Source organism: Phaethon aethereus (genome assembly GCF_964289735.1).
Source record: "Phaethon aethereus genome assembly, chromosome: 3".
Lineage (NCBI taxonomy): Eukaryota > Metazoa > Chordata > Aves > Phaethontiformes > Phaethontidae > Phaethon > Phaethon aethereus.
The window spans coordinates 94335446-94351833 of NC_138576.1; the positions used below are offsets into that span (position 1 = coordinate 94335446).

At 50.7% G+C, this 16388-nt stretch overlaps 1 protein-coding gene across 1 annotated transcript; it reads left to right on the forward strand.

The window, feature by feature from the left end:
• On the forward strand, positions 1–15812 carry ABCC10 (ATP binding cassette subfamily C member 10; the record flags this gene model as incomplete). The annotated part of the gene is made up of 21 exons (XM_081997722.1): positions 1–161; positions 1098–2466; positions 3764–3991; positions 4185–4341; positions 5047–5186; positions 5668–5747; positions 5895–6066; positions 7005–7103; positions 7337–7526; positions 7907–7984; positions 8381–8572; positions 9003–9138; positions 9541–9736; positions 10532–10875; positions 11010–11179; positions 11484–11644; positions 12059–12312; positions 12630–12775; positions 13261–13358; positions 13536–13648; positions 15677–15812. The coding sequence occupies 21 exons, from the start codon at positions 1–3 to the stop codon at positions 15810–15812; spliced, it is 4620 nt and encodes a 1539-aa protein (XP_081853848.1).
• Between the last annotated feature and the right edge of the window lie 576 nt (positions 15813–16388).

The following is a 16388-nucleotide window of genomic DNA, read 5'->3' on the forward strand; positions in this document are numbered from 1 at the left end:
ATGGAGAACATCCTGGCTGGTTTGTGTGGGACCGGCCCAGAAGATCCACTCCCTGTGTGGGTTCGTGGCAGCGTTGGCCATTGCTTTAATCAGCTGACATTAAACATGATTCCTCATGTGATCCTTGCAGTGGTCAGTGCCTGCTTTCTTGGCACTCCAAGGTATGACAACTAACTTGTCTAGCTCTTGATTATTATGCAGGAGTGGATGTGGGGTGCAAAGGCTGGAAATCAGATCTCCCTGTGATGTGCTAAATATGTAGTTAAGAGAAGGACACAATATTATTATGCTATTATATTTGCCAGCATCTGTCCTAATTCAGAGTATGGTGTACAGCTCTGGTCCCTCTATTGCAGAAAGGAATCCGGAAAGACCAGAGAGGGTAGTGAGCATAAAATCACAGAAAATAATTTCAGTGAATGGGGATTGGGAAGACTGGGAGTCTTCTAGGAGAGGATATAAATCCAAGGTGCCATGGAAGATGTATATAAGTTAATACAGGGTTCAGAGAAATCAAAAATTGTTTTTATGTTCACCCTCTTCTGCAATTCATAAACATGGCAATGTTCACTGATACTGAAGGGCCACAAATGATAATGAGTCAAGTGATAATGAAATATTTTGTTGGGCAATAGATTATGGGCTTTACATACACAGCATTACTGAAACCAACAGTGATAAAAATAATGTTTCTAGACAAAATACCACAAAGACAAGAGGAATCAAGGATCAGAGATGTGACAGAGAATTTGATCATCTAGAATTTGTGTTAAAGAGGTTAAATATACTTTTTTTTGTTAATACTCAAGGATTGGAGTCTGATTTGACCACAAAATATTGCAGTTTGCAAAAAAATTTCTGTAGAGAAATGCTATTCTCTGGTAGTGTCTGAATCTCTGGTATTGACTGGGTTATATTGACCTGATGTAGCTTAGCAATGCCTGCAGTCTGAAAAAGTTACAATTCTGGGGAGGTGAATCCAGGAGGTTAAGAGTGAATGGATAAAGGGGGGAAGAGGAGAGGAAGAAAGGGGAGTACTGACTTAGAGGTCGTGGAATTTCAAGTGTAAATTTTGTCTTTGTTCTTTCCTCCTCTAGATCTGGCTTTGGGGTGCCTTGCAGCCCAGGCTGGGGATGCAGGATCGCAGCCTCCTTCATACTTGCTGGCCTATGCCTTGCTGATACCATCCCAGCCACCATTTCTCAGCAGGAGCTGGGCCCTGTGTACCTGGAAGTGCTGGCCAACGGCACTGCTGTCCTGACATGGTTCACACACGGACTTGCTCTTCTCATGTTCTGCAGGTCCATTCATGGCTCTACCAGAGGCCCTGTGGCCCTGGCTCTCCTCGCTGTCTTACCCCTACCTTCCTTCGTCATCACGCTGGTGTGGTATTATCAAAGTGGGACAGCTTGGTCCCCTGCCCACCCTGCTGCTTCCTCCAGGTTTGCCATTCTCTGCCTGCAGCTGGTGTCTTTGCTTGCATATGTGATTGGCTACCTTTTACCCACCACTGGCAGGCAAGACTTCCTCTCCATCAATCACGCCTGGCAACAAGATCAGCTCGTCTCAGAGCCAGGGATCCCAGTGCCTGATCGGCAGAGAGTGGCAGAAGATGGTGAGAGCTGGCTCTCGCGCTTCTTTTATGTTTGGATGAACCCTCTTATGAAACATGGCTATCAGGGGAAGCTGAAACAGCCGCAGGATGTCTATGTGCTTCCTCGCCAACTCCAGGCTGCCAGGGTCTGTGATCGATTCTACTCTTGCTGGCAGAAGAAAGCAGCTCTGCACCAACTAGAGGAGGAGACGGTGTCTCTTACTAGCCCAATCGTTGCTGGAGGCAATGGGAGTAGCGATGCCCCAGACACCTTGCACTGTGCCCAGGAGGACGTGCGACTCTTCTCAGTCCTTCATGCGGCGTTTGGTCTTCGTTTCTACTCCCTTGGACTTCTCAAGCTGGCCGGCAACCTGCTGGGTTTCTCAGGTCCTCTGCTTCTGAACCTGCTGGTGAACTTTATGGAGTCACGGCAGGAGCCCCTGAGCCATGGGGTGCTCTATGCCCTCGGGCTCTTTGCTGGCTCCTTCCTGGGCGCTCTCTTGCGGAATCAGTTCAGCTATGAGGTGAACAAGGTGACACTGATGGTGCGGGCCGCCATCATCTCTGCCATCTATCGCAAGGCTCTGCGTGTCAGCAATACCAGCCTTACACGCTTCACTGTGGGGGAAATAGTCAACTTCATGAGCACAGACACCAGCAGGTTGGTCAACTTTTGCGTCAGCTTCCATGAGGTGTGGAGCCTGCCTTTCCAGTTTGCCATTACCCTCTACCTCCTCTACCAGCAAGTGGGGGTCGCCTTTCTGGGAGGCTTGGCCCTGGCACTGCTGCTTGTGCCCATCAACAAGGTCATAGCCAACCGCATCATGATGAACAACAAGGAGATGCTGAAACACAAGGACACACGGGTCAAGGTGAGGGGCAGCTGGTGACTCTCTGAGTTTGTTGCTATATATTTTCTCCCTGTTTGTCCCTAGAACATTGGCTTTTTGGCTGCTTGCCGTGATCCCAAGCAGATTAATTGAATCACAGCTGTTGGGTAAAAATGCCAGAGAGGGCACACACTTGGTTCAGAAGTGTTTCAGGGTGATGCAATTTTGCTGTCTAGAAGACAGTGGACCTCTAATGAGTGTCTTGCCGCCTGGGCTAATTGAAGTTCCTTTGCAGGCTTCTTTTCTGTCTCTAGTAGTTAAGGTACGTCTCCTGATTGCTTCCTCCAGAGATGCTTCTCTCCTATTATTCCAGTAATGTTATCAATGGTGAGGTGGCTTGCAGTCTGGACAGAGAAAATGGTTACAGACGTAGTGTTTTTATATCACTTGGTGATATAAGGTGTTATATATCCTATATAAGGATATAGGTGAAGGTGTGGCACCTTCAGTCAAGTTTTCCACTGCTTTCTGCGTATTTGCAGTGCCATCTCTCTCCTTGCCACGTGTCAAACATTTGATTCCCACCTTTTAGCCTTATATCTCTGATGTGAGGGGATGGCATTTTCACTCGCTGTTTCTGTCATGCTTTGGAAGCATGAAACATGTCAGCTCCATGGAAGACCTGTTGGGAGCTTTAAAAATACTTCTCTTCCTGACAGAAGAGAAATGCATCTAGTGCATCTAGTTGTATGGGGTATGTTGGACCTTCTTCAACTATTGCAAGGCTGGTTTGCTGAATGAACTCTCACTTTTTAGTTTAATGTCAGGTACAGACACATCTTGGGTTGCTCTGCACATGCTGACCTGAGAGGAGGAATGAGAGAGCAACATGCTGCAGGGACACCTGAGCTGCTGGATGTGAGCCAGCCAGGCTCTGGATACAGACTAGCTGTGTCATGGCAGCACCAGGCCTGAGAGTCAGGTGGTATTATCTCAAGGCACTATCAGGCCAACATAGGTAACTGGAGCCATTAATTCCACATGTCCCTTCACCTATGTTACACATCCTTCAGTTCGGTAGTAGTGTAATATTTTGCCTTTTCCTGAGCCGTACACAGCACAGATGGCTGAGGAAGCTGGTGGAATGAGTGAGAGCAAAGTTCCCAGTAGCTGCCACTTGAGTTTATGTCTTTGTTAGCAATAAATGGTTCCTGGTATATGTAGCCTGGCCATTAGCAGGAGGCAACTACAAACCTGGTCCAAGCCCAGATGTGTAGCTGGCATTTGGTGTATTAGGCAGGTATCGGTTGGTCTATGTGTTTTTCCTCTTTGCTTGCAGCTAATGACAGAGTTCCTATGTGGCATTCGTGTGATCAAGTTTTATGCCTGGGAGAAGCACCTCAGCACCAGGATAAATGCCTGCCGGGCTAAAGAGCTGCAGAAGTTACGAGCCATCAAGTACTTGGATGCTGTGTGCGTGTATCTGTGGGCAGCACTGCCTGTTGTTGTCTCCATTGCCATCTTCATCACCTATGTCCTGTTGGGTCACCAGCTCACTGCAACAAAGGTGAGTAGGCAGTAGGGAGTGTGCAGGGGCAATCTACAGTGGGGCTGCAGTCCTGAGGCATCTTCTCTGGGAAATGAACACAGCCCATGTCTCCCCAGAGCTCTTCAGGCTCTCACTGGTGAAGCTCTTTGGAGGATATAAGATGCAAGGGATGTACTGCCTCCAACTCATGGCTGTTTCCTTACCCGTGCAGGTGTTCACGGCATTGGCTCTTGTCGGGATGCTCATTCTCCCCCTCAACAGCTTCCCATGGGTTTTGAATGGGACCTTGGAAGCCAAAGTTTCCCTGGATCGAATCCAGCGTTTTCTTGAGCTCATGGACCAGGACCTGGAAGCTTATTATACCCTAGGTAATGGCAAAGGATGCTGCTGGGCTTGGGGCCCTAGGCAGGGCAGCATTTGGAGCAGAGACCTGAGGTGTGAGGCCCAGGGGCAGCACTGGAGGGAAGCTGGCTGTCACCCCATGACTCAAGATGTTTGGTTGTCAGAGGCAGAGTGAAGGCACTTCATTTTTGTGGAAAACATGAGACAAGGCTGTAACATTCCTGTTTACCAACCATAGGCCATTGCTTGTCCCCATGGAGCCCTGCCATTAGTGTCCCTTTAGAAGAAGCTGCTCCCTCCTCTGACCAAAGCTCCTCTTAACACTGAAGCCATCAACAACCTTGGCTTTGCGTAGCACAAAGGCTTGAGTGGGTGCCCCTTTCCTAGCTATCTCAGCTCATTTTCTCTACTTCCTTGCCTTTTGCTAGCTCCCTGCCATTCTTTTACCTTCAACCATAATAAAACCGGGTTATCCTTATAGTGTCTCCCTGACAGCCAGAAGGTCACCATGTGTGTCTGGTGGGAGCTGGAGGAGAGAGGTGGGAGGTATAAGTTTAAGGACAAGTCGGTAGGCAAGCATCTCATTCTGTGGTTGGGTCAAGAGCATCATGGCGGTGCCCAGTCTGTGGTCTCATCCGTTTGTGAACAAAGCTGATAGTATTTGTGATGCCAGGTACCTTTCGTTTTCTGACCTTCTCGTAGTGCAATGCTGTGCTGCTTTTCTCTTGCAGATAACCCTTCAGGTACTGCTACTGCCATGGAGATGCGATGTGCAGCCTTCTCATGGGCACCAGCTGAGGAAGAAAGCACCAGGCAGCCCTTATCCACAGGCACTCTGCAACTGCACATTGAGAATCTGTCAGTGAGAAAGGTGAGTAAGGATGCAGGAGGTAACAGAGAAGAATGACACTGGAGAAGCCAAATAATGGAGCAGGGGTGGCATGTTTTCATGTGTTCCTGGCCTTATGAGCCATGCATCAAAATTTTCTCTTGGTCAAAAGGCACAGGGCACATACCACATCTCAGAGCTGAAGGGTGCTGGAGGAGATCCAGGCATGGCTCACAGACAAGAGATGAACCAGCTCCCTCTGCTTTCCACCACTGCTGCAGGAGAGGACTGGGCAGGGAACACAGCTGAGCTCCAGAGTTAACGCTCCTTGCAGACTTGTGTCCTGCCATCTCAGGAGTCTGGTTTACCCAACAACTGTACCCAGCTCTGCTGCTGAACCTGTGAGATAGTTGTAGTTTAAGAGAGCAGTCAACTTTCTTACAGGCTACGTGTGGCTTGGGAAATCTGGACAAGCCACCCAGTATTAGCGCATAAAGTTGCTCATTTTTCTTTCCCTTTGCAGGGGATGCTCCTGGGGGTTGTTGGGAAGGTTGGCTCTGGCAAAAGCTCTCTGCTTGCAGCCATCGCTGGAGAGCTCATTAAGTAAGTAGCCTTAAGACTCCTTTCTGCCTGGTCCCTCCATGCCACGGCAGGCAGGGACTATCCAGTGCGATCCCTATTTGTAGGCCATTTGATTTGCCAACAGTTCTCCTTTGTTGCCGTTTCCACCCACTTTTGGTGTGCTTGCAGACAAGGTGGACAAGTGTATGTTTGTGACCTGGAGCACGGATTTGGTCTTGCCACACAGGAGCCTTGGATACAGTTTACCACTGTCCGGGAGAACATTCTTTTTGGGCGGGAATATGATGCCAGGCTGTATGATGAGGTGGTGGAGGCCTGTGCTCTGTCTGAGGACCTGAATGTAAGTGCCTAAACTGTAAACCTGCCTTGGTCGTCTTGGACAGCTTTTGCATCCAGCCTGAGCCTCGCTGGGAGCAGTTCTCATTCTTTCAGGCTATAGACTACTTGTCCAATGTCCCACAGCATTACTCTGATTACCAATCCCAGACCATACCTGGCCCCATCGTTCTTTAAGGTGTGAAGTCACTCTGGTAGCACTTTGGGTGGTTTCTTCTGCTGCTGAGACAAAAACTCTTGATTGTGGGGAAAGGAGATGTTCTTGCAGAGCTGATGACCGCTGTTTTTTTCAGGCAGAACCTATCAACAGCTGATGCTTTTTTGGATCAGCAGGAGCTAGGATCTGGAAGGGCTGAGTCTGTGGTCCTCCCATCAGTAATACACATATTCTAGGTTTGAGGCTTATGGCTATATTAGCCAGTAAACCTGGCTGTTACATATGATAGGAAGGTAGGCTTCTCCAAGTTTATAACCTGATGCCTGATTTTCTGAAGTGCCAAGCCCTAGGAGCTCCTGTTTGCTTTGGCAGGAGTTACGAATAATCTGTAAAGGCAAGATACTTATTTGAGAAGTAGTGTACTATGCCTATGCTACCAAATCAAGAGGAAACTGTTTCCAGCTACTGAAACTGTAGTTTCTACTGCTAAATGCTTTGGATGGGCCCTGGCATGATTTTGGTGCAGGCACAGCTCTTCCTCTCCCAGAAAATTCCCAGGTGCAATTTCAGAGTTATCTCGGACCAGAAGTTGTTTTCATTGGGTAGTACAGATGGAGTGTAAGAGAGTTTAGTTGCATAAATGCCAGTTATCTGCATTGTTTAATTTTTGGTAAGGTGTCACCCTAAGGAATTACTGCCAGAGGCAGGAGAGGTATCCCAGTGTTCTGGTTTTGGGTCCCCAGTAGTTTCCTGTCCCTTCTAAATGGATTTCTTGCATGTTTTAGATTTTACCAGCAGGTGACCAGACAGAGGTGGGTGAAAATGGTGTGACACTCAGTGGGGGACAGAAGGCTCGAATAGCCCTTGCCAGAGCCGTTTACCAGGTAAATAGCAAAGCAGTCATGCTGTGGCAGACTGTGCCCAATGCCAAGTCAGATGTAAAGAAGCTGGAAGCACCCAGCTGTATGATGTGCTCTGGCAGCATGTTTCAAACCGCATTGTACTGGCCTAAAGGTGCTGGCAGTGTGCCACACAGAGGTACTTGCGCTTTTGCCTACAGCACTGCCTGCTCTCTTAGGGATAGCAGCTGTATCCTTGTCTTTTGTCTCCCTCTCAGGAGAAAGAGCTTTACCTCCTTGATGATCCCCTGGCTGCTGTTGATGCAGATGTAGCCAACCATCTTATGCAGAAATGTATTCTCGGAGTTCTTAAACACAAAACCAGGATCCTTTGCACCCACAGGACGGAGTTTTTGGAGAAGGTCGATGCCTTGTTGTTGATAGACAATGGCAGGATAGTTAAGACAGGTACACTGGCTGTTTTCTCAGGTATTCATTTGTGCCTATGTGCCAGTCTTGAAATGGCTTGAGCAAAGATGAACATAAGGGATTAGGATTAACTAGTGGGGAACTCAATGATAAAGAGTTTGAGGACACTGCATGTGTGCAAAGATGGGGTGGAAGGGAATGTGCGTATGCATGGATAAAACAGGACAGCCCTAGAAGTGGGAAGCTGACAAGGCAGAAGACCATGGCAGGTTGTATGGAGTAGGGCCTTCAAGGGTGCAGGTGCTGTGAGACAAAATAGGGAACATTATGAGAAAACTGGGCCATTTCATAGCAAGAGGCAGTAAGTAGCTGGGATCTGTTCCTCACAGACTGAAGCATTTGTATGTCTCTCTTTGCAGGCACACCAGCTGATATCCTGCCACTCGTGGAAGCCTTCCCCAAGTTCAAGGATATGGACAAGAGGCGGAAGGATAAAGGTCTATACCTGGCAAGCTTGAGGGTGGCTGGGGCAACACAGCTCAGTTGAATACCCAGACAGAACCTGTACCTGATGGCTGCTGGCCTTAGAGCAGAGCTCCCACCACCTTGCTCCACTGTGACAGTGCTGGTCTGTGCATAGTGTGTGCATAGAGGGAGAGAGGAGGCTGATGTATCGTTGGGTGTTGGGCTGGAGCAGTATTTGAATCTGTTGTTCCACTTGTGGTCCAACTTTAGATGAAGGTCTGCCAGGATTGGTGCACCTGTCTTGAAAGGGGAGAGAGGAGGGAAGAAAAGTCTCCCTCACAGCCTAGACTTGCTCTATGCACAGCAAGGAGCAGCTTCAGGAGGAACTTACATTGCACTGACCTTTGCTTTTGCCTCCATTCCCACAGCCCTTGATGAACAGGGCCAAGAAGACGCCATAGAGACAGAGGCAGAAGAATCAACCCAAAACAATCATCACATCCACAAAGAGGAAGAGAAGAAAGAAGGGGCAGTGGCTTTTCAGGTGTACAAGGCATATTGGCGGGCAGTGGGCAGCTGCTTGGCATTATCCATCCTCTTCTCACTGCTCCTGATGCAAGGTGAGGCAGTGGCCCAGCAGCATATCTCTCTTTAGACATTACTCTCCTCTTGTTCCTGGTTGTGTGGAGTCCAGGTAATAAAAGAGGCCAGGGGTTTACACGCTCTCCCTGCAGCAGGAAGACTTCTTTTCTCTTCCCAAAATTGAAGTAGCACAGTTGGGAGGGGGCACATGTGGGAACAGCATCTGTCGTCTCACTGCTGCAGTTGCATGTCTGCTGCTCTAGCAGTACCCTGTTGCTGCTGCAGCTCAAGGCTGTTGCCTTGCTCCTGCTCCACTACTAACAGTGGAGAATGAAGGCAGCAGAGGACAAGACTGGGCAGTGAGACAGTAACAAAAGTTGTCCAGCAACTTCCTCTGCAGCTTTTCTGCTTCATATTTGCTGATTTGAGGGTTGAATCCCTCTTTATGCAGTCTGTCTTCCTCTGCAGCATCCAGAAATATCTCAGATTGGTGGCTGTCACACTGGATCTCCAGCATATCCCAGGCAGCAAATACCTCTGTGATGGTCTGCTCAGCTTCCCCACCTTCCCCAGAGCTGCTTCTCTTCTCCATTGTTGGGCTTGTGTAAGTGAATGGTGGTCAGGAGATGCTAAAGGCAGCTGGAAACACACTCCCGTTTTGCCCTTAAGTGCATTTCCTGTGAAGATCCTTGTTAAGAACGGGAATAAACTGACCACCCTGCTGCAGGGGATCTGTGTGGCTGCTTTGACAAAGAAAGAGAATCGAAATCTCTGACCTGATGAGGTGCCCAAACGGCTCCTGCCTGGGGCTGATGGAAGACACCTAACTCCATAGTAATCAGAGTGTTTGTCCCAGCATGCCAAAGGGGTGCTCTTTCACAGGAGTATCAGGTTGAAGTATCCTGGTTTCCCCTTGAATGTACTCCTGGGTTCTCATGCCCTGTCTGTGAATTTACTGTCATAGGAACCTTGTCAGATTCATAATCTTCCTCCTTCTGTGTTCCAGCTCCCCTATTCAAGCCCTGGATGCCACCCCAGTCCCTTCCAATCATTCACTGGATGTGAAGTTCTACCTGATTGTTTATGGGAGCATTGCAGGAGCCAACTCCCTCTTCACCATTCTTCGAGCCTTCCTCTTTGCTTACGGCACTATCCGTGCTGCCACTGTCATTCACAGCCGACTACTCCAGAGGACTCTAAAGGTAATGGTCAGAAAGTCCAGGACAGGCTGGGGCTCCTGCAAGGCACTCTGCCCTGATGTTCTTCCCATAGTTGGGAGTAAGGGTTTGGGAGGTGGATTAGGGTTGCTGCTGGTATTAGCTGATCAGCTGTCCTTGGGACTATATCCAAAAAGAGCTGTACCACAGCCAGCACAAGGGGCCAGTGAGCTATATGTCCTGTAAGGCTTGTTCCATTCCATGGAGAGCTGTTTTATGGCTGGCACCTGCATCTGTTCACTCATTAGGCTTAGCTATATAGCCAAGATGAGGGCAGATTGAATCATAGTAGCTTTTGCAGGATCGTGAGCTCAGATTCAGATGACATTGAAAGGAGTCATTAAGCAAGATTTAGGGCTGGTGCCGGTATGTACGAGTTAACTTTCTTTAGGGTTTGGGCTCCCTTGTGTCCTCAGGCTAGAGCTAGGATTAGAGGATTAGAAAATAGGATTAGAGGCTAGGTTTAGAGGGTTGTCTCACTGGCTACTGGTGGACCAGTATGGGATCTGAGTGACTGCTGTCTTGATAGCTATCTGCCATTCGCCACAGAAGTTCTCCTTCCATTTACCATGTGAACAGCCCGAGTTGTTTGGCTGCAAGTGAATGCTGGCTTTGGGGTCTGAGATTTCTCTTCCAGCTGAAGAAAGGAAGGAGGCTGTGGTGGCCACCCCTTCGTGACCTTATCTACTTCAGCCTTGGTGCTGCTCCTCTAGGCACTGTTCTGTGGCTGGATCTCACTGCAGCTGACCAAGTCTTACTTTCTGGTTCACTTGTTGCCAGGCCACAGTCACCTTCTTTGACACCACACCAACAGGCCGTATCCTGAACCGCTTCTCCTCAGACCTGTACTGTGTGGATGACAGTCTGCCATTTATCCTCAACATCTTCCTGGCCAACCTGTACAGGCTCCTGGGAATGCTGGTGATAATCACCTATGGCCTCCCTTGGATTAGTCTGGTCTTACTTCCTCTGGCTGTTCTCTACTTCTCCATCCAGCGCTATTACCGGCGCACGTCTCGGGAACTCAAGCGCCTTTACAGTGTCACCCTGTCTCCCATTTACACTCACTTCTCAGAGACCCTCTCGGGACTGAGTAGCATCAGAGCCATGCGGGCAACACAGAGGTGAGTGGAAAGAAAGAGGACCCAGAGAGCCAGAGCTTTGGCTTTATAGACCAGGGCCATCCTGATGTGGGGCTGGTTATAGGGTGGCAGGAATGGAGGTTGGGTGGTGCAAACCTCTGTTGTATACCTGCCAGGTTTGAGTTGGAGAATGAGCTGCACCTGGAGCAAAACCAGCGCTGCCTCTTTGCAAGCAACACAGCGATGCAGTGGCTGGACATCCGCCTGCAGATGATTGGGGTTGCTGTGGTTACCACTATTGCAGGAACTGCCATCATCCAGCACCAGAAGCAACAGGGAAATCCAGGTTGGCTGCCAGGGATTGTTCTGTGCCCACCTCTAGGCTGTGGCCCAGGGGTTCCTCCTCTCCTAGTCCAGAGCTTCACATCTCCCTACACCAGGGTGGGATCCAGAGCTCCTACTCCCTGTCCTGCTGCAAGTCGCCCACAGTGCAGTGCTTCAGCCCCTGTCCCTCCTCCTGCATGTCCCCATCCTAGAGTGGGATCCCAGATTCCAGAGTGCTGACTTCTCCCTTGTTTCTTTGGACTGCCACCAAGATCCCAGGTCCTTCCCTGCCGGTAACATTCTTGGTTACGCTTTTGTCCTTACAGGACTTGTGGGCCTTGCGCTCTCATATGCCCTGACTGTCACGAACCTGCTCTCAGGCCTCATTTCTAGCTTCACTCTGACAGAGACCATGATGGTGAGTGTGGAGCGGACAGAGGAATACACCACAGACATTCCCATGGAGTCCCAGGATAAACTGGTCCAGGTAAAAGCTCAAAATACATGCTGAGGGACTGTCCCATCTTCTGGCTCTGTGCCGTGCACTTGCCTCCTGGGGACATCACAGGATTCCAGTGAATGGGTGGAGGGCCCTCACACACAGAAACCATCTTGATCGCTCATCCTTTACTGGTACATCTCCTGGAGGGGATGAATCTCTGGCAGGAGCTGGTGAAGGCTAGAATGACAGGAAGGGGTAGGAGAGCAGAACAGGTCCCAAGTCCTAGCTGTGAGGGGAAAAAAAAAAAAGCCTAGGAGTGGGATGGAGATGGAGCTGGGCTGTGCATTGGGTCTGCTCAGAAGCCACGCAACCATCCAAAGGGATGGATGGGGCTTGGCCTGTGGCGATGTGAGGCTGAAGGTGACATCATACCCTGTCTCACTATGGTATTCTTCTTAGGTTGCTGCTGACTGGCCAAGCCAGGGCCTTGTGGAATTCCAGCAGGTGGTCCTGGCCTACCGAGCAGGCTTGCCCAATGCGCTTGACGGTGTGAACTTCACTGTTTACCCTGGAGAGAAGGTGGGGATTGTGGGTCGCACAGGATCTGGAAAATCCACTCTTTTCTTGGCCCTTTTCCGCATGCTGGAGCTCAAATCAGGCCGGATTCTCCTGGATGGTGTTGACAGCCAGCTGGTGGGCTTGGAGGAGCTGAGGTATGGAGGGCTGAGCAGAGTGGAGGGCAGCTGGGGGGCCTGGAGTCTGAGAGCTGTCAGTGGTTGGATGCCAAAAGGAAGAGTGAGGAGCAAAGGACTTACTGTCATGGCACCCTCTTGTCTGATTGTGGCAGCTTCTTATGAGTTGCTCTGTTGTTTCTGATCAGCTGTGCTAAGGACACCAGGCTGAATATGTGACCCATGTCTCGGTGCCTCTAAGATACGCAGCAAGCCAAGACACCCCACACCAGGGGAAAAAAAAAAATGCTTTTCTGCAGCACCCACCCCATGAGCCCTCAGCTCTTGTTTGCTTGCAGGTCTAGGCTGGCCATCATCCCCCAGGATCCGTTTTTGTTCAGTGGCTCAATCCGAGAGAACCTGGACCCCCAGGGAAAACGGACAGATGCTGAGCTCCATGAGGTGCTGGAGCAGTGCCACCTGCAGGATGCCCTTACTCAGATGGGTGAGTCTGAACCCAGCGAGAAGAAGCTGGTGAGCCCTGGTACTGGGAGAGGGAAGAAGGCCTCAGCTCAATCAGGGAGCTGAGGAAAAGGAGCCAGCAGGTGTATGCAGTCGGGAGTTGGTTAGGTGAGGCCACAGTAGGACAAGGGTGGGAACAGGTCGGTGGGACCCTGGTGGCATTCCCTGAGATTTGGTGGCCTGAGACTGGCAGGTGATGGATAGGGTGGCAGGATCTTGCTGATGAGACCAGGCCCCAGTGGATGTTAGAGCAGAGCCTGAGAGAGAAGCCAGCCCCTAGTTCTAGGGGAGCGTGGCATCTCTGTGCTGGTCACTGCTTGCGTCCAGGCGTAAACACTCCAGTTCCCAAGACCCGGACCTGAGCAAGATTAGGATTTTGAGTGCTACTGGGAAAACTCCAGACTGGAGGAGCCATCTGGGTCCCTGTGCAGAGCCTGGTGGGGTGACTGCTGAGCTTGACCCCTGCAGGTGGATTGGACAGCGAGCTGGGAGAGAGAGGAAAGAGTCTATCTGTGGGACAGAGACAGCTGCTGTGTCTGGCAAGAGCCCTCCTGACGCAGGCCAAGGTGAGTGCCCTGCCTCCATCGGAGGGAGGGGGAGGGTGAACTGCTGATGGTCATGTTCCAGAGTTGGAATATAGTGGGAACAGACAACCTGTGTTACCTTCTCAGGCAGTCCCTGGGCAGGGATTGGGTCCTCCGACATGGTGCTTGGAAGCTCCCTTCACTTTCTGTCCCTGGCAGGTGCTGTGCATTGATGAGGCCACAGCCAGCGTGGATCAGAAGACAGACCAGCTGCTGCAGCAGACCATCCGCCAGCGCTTCGCTGACAAAACTGTTTTGACGATTGCTCACAGGTACAGAGGAAGCAGCCCTCTATGCCTAAATTCATCCTACTGCTCACAGGGAGTGGTGGCTGTGCCTGCTGTGCCTGGGGTATGAGCTGAGCAGGGAGGTCTCCATGATGAGGCTTTTCAAGTGCAAAAGGCTGGACTTTGCCTATTTGCCTTTTCCGCTTTATCAGCCCCTGAGTGCGGGGAACAATTGGATGTGAAAACGTTGTATCCAGAAATTGGGGGACAGCAGGAGGGCAAAACGCCGCATTGTATGGCAGATGGCTCTTCCTGGACACTGCCTACTGGGACCGGGGGAGAGAATCGGACCTTGTCGTTCTGCCAAATTAGGGCAGGGACCAACGGAGAAGTATCCTACAGAAAGGAACAGCATGGAGACCCGGGAGGAGCAGGTGTCTCTGGCTCAGTAGAGGGCACTGCAGGACAGCCGGCGGTGGAGGGCTGCAGCCAGCTCCTGGCCGGGGGCAGCAGAATGCTGGGTAGTTCTGTTTTCCAGAACCCAAAGTTTTAGTCCCAGCCTAGACACTTGCTAGACATCCTGCCCAGGCAGGACAGACCAGCAGTGCTTGCCCCACAGCTGAGAGATTTAGTATAGGAGTGGGGACAGTAGACAGTTACAGGCAGAGGGAAGAGGACAAAACACGAATACCGTGAATACCGAGAAGGGATGGGTTAGAATTAGGCAGTGCTCCCACTCTTGCCAAGTGGAGGAAAATTTGGAGAAGGGTTATGTGGTTGTATGGAGGGTGTTTTCAAAGCACAAAGTTTACCACAAAAATAAAAAACAAATGAGCAGGTGGCAGGGCTGGTGTCCTGCACAGAAGTGGGAGTGATGGATGACAGGCAGGGTGGGGTGGGTGCGGCAAGTGAATCCAGTGGGTCTTGTTAAATACATCAGATAGGAGCGAGGCACAAGGGGTGTAAAGGGAATGTGGTTCCTACACTGAGGATATTATGCATAAATAGAGTAGAAAGGTAAGGGCACCGTGGGCTGAGGTGTGTGTTTGGGTTGCGTGGGGGGAGGCCACCTCTGATGGAGGACTAATTAGAGAGGAGAACCAGCAGAGGAAGGAGTGGCAGAAGGCAAGGTGGCAAGACTGGGTTGAAGGTGGCCCCAGCTCCTCTTCCACTGGGATGAAGGGAGATGGGGGAAGAGCAGTAAGGATGGGGCTGTTTTGTACCCATGGTTATTCCATGCTGTTCAACTTCAGGTGAACCATTAACTGCATGGGTGAAATCTAGGATGGGAAGTGACTCAGTACTTGTCCATTGCCCCTCCAGGTCACTTCCAGTGCTGCAACCTGGCCTTCTTTTGGGGATGAATGTGTAACCAGAATCCTGAACTCTAATGCTTTTTACCTGCTCAAATCCTGTGCAGTGTCTTCTCTGTAACCTACAGCTTTGTAGGACTGTGGTTTCACACTGAACTGTGCATGACCATGCAAAGGCATTCCTGCTGCCCTGTCTTCCTTCCCCAGGGCCAGAGGTTGCTGCCCTGCTAGTAGTCTGGGCAGAACTGGGTGCATATGTGCGCTGCAAGTGATGTCGTTGGCAGTCTGGCAACTACAAATCCACTGGTGGTGGCAGCGTGAGCAAAGATGCCAGACTGCTGGGGAATGGCAGCTGATGCACAAGTCCCTTTCTGCTGCCCTCAGGAGGTGGCAGGTGAGGAAATGTAAGGGCAAACAGAAGCAACTCAGTAATTCTTCTGTGGGAATGGAGACATCTTGTGCAACCCCAGAATCAGGCATGCCCTGAGCTCTCCCTTGACAGAGCTTCCCTTTGCACTTCTGGTGCCCTGCCATGCCCAGCAACTGGAAGGCATCTCTGTGCTCTCCTAAGGGGTGGTGTGTTTCAGCGGTATGCAGAGGCTCTCTGGGGGACTGGGCTACAGTGTGTCTCTGCACAGGGAGAAGCTCTGCAGGTCCTGGTGCTGGGCATGTCTTAGGCGACCCCTTGACAGCAGAGGAAGCAGATTCAGTGTTTCTCCTCCGATCCACCAACACGTGTCCTGGCATTTGCTGTCCACAGGCTGAACACTATCTTGGACTCGGATCGTGTGCTGGTGATGCAAGCTGGGAGAGTGGCAGAGCTGGGATCACCCACCCACCTAAGCCAGAAAGATGGCTCCTTGTTCCAGCGCCTCCTGCACAGCGGCCAGCAGTGACCTCCTTCCTGGGCTGAGCCCATGCAGCCCTCCTGGCTTTGTGGCTGGCTTTCCTCTCGCCTCAGCCAGCTGCACTATCCCTGCAGGGCCAGGAGCTGGTAAGGTGAGGGAAGGTGTTATTCCTGCCTGTAGGCAACAATTATGTGTCCTCAGGGACAGGAGCATGACACTGCTGCCCTTCCTTCAGTAGGGAAGATGGAACCTGGTGTTTAGGGTGATGCAAGCCTGGCCAGTGGGATACTGCTCCCCTCCAAGGCTCCCCTTTGAAATTACAGAGGGCTTTTCTGCTCACTGAAGAATTAGTCACTCTTAGTCTGACACTTAGTCTCACATGTGTAATTTAAAATAAAGTGGAAACATCCTTGTGAAGTTCCGTTATTCAGGTTTCTGTCCCCTTTCCCCCCAAGACACAGACCTCCTTGTGAGATACAGGAGTGGTGCCCTCTCTGTGCCCTACCTGCTCCCTACTACTTTCTGAGGGCACTGACCTTTCCAAGTCTAGAAGGTTGCACCCAGGGACCTTGCTGCTCTTCCTCCCATTTACAGTGGAGAAGGCCTTCCCCTGAAGGGCCAGAA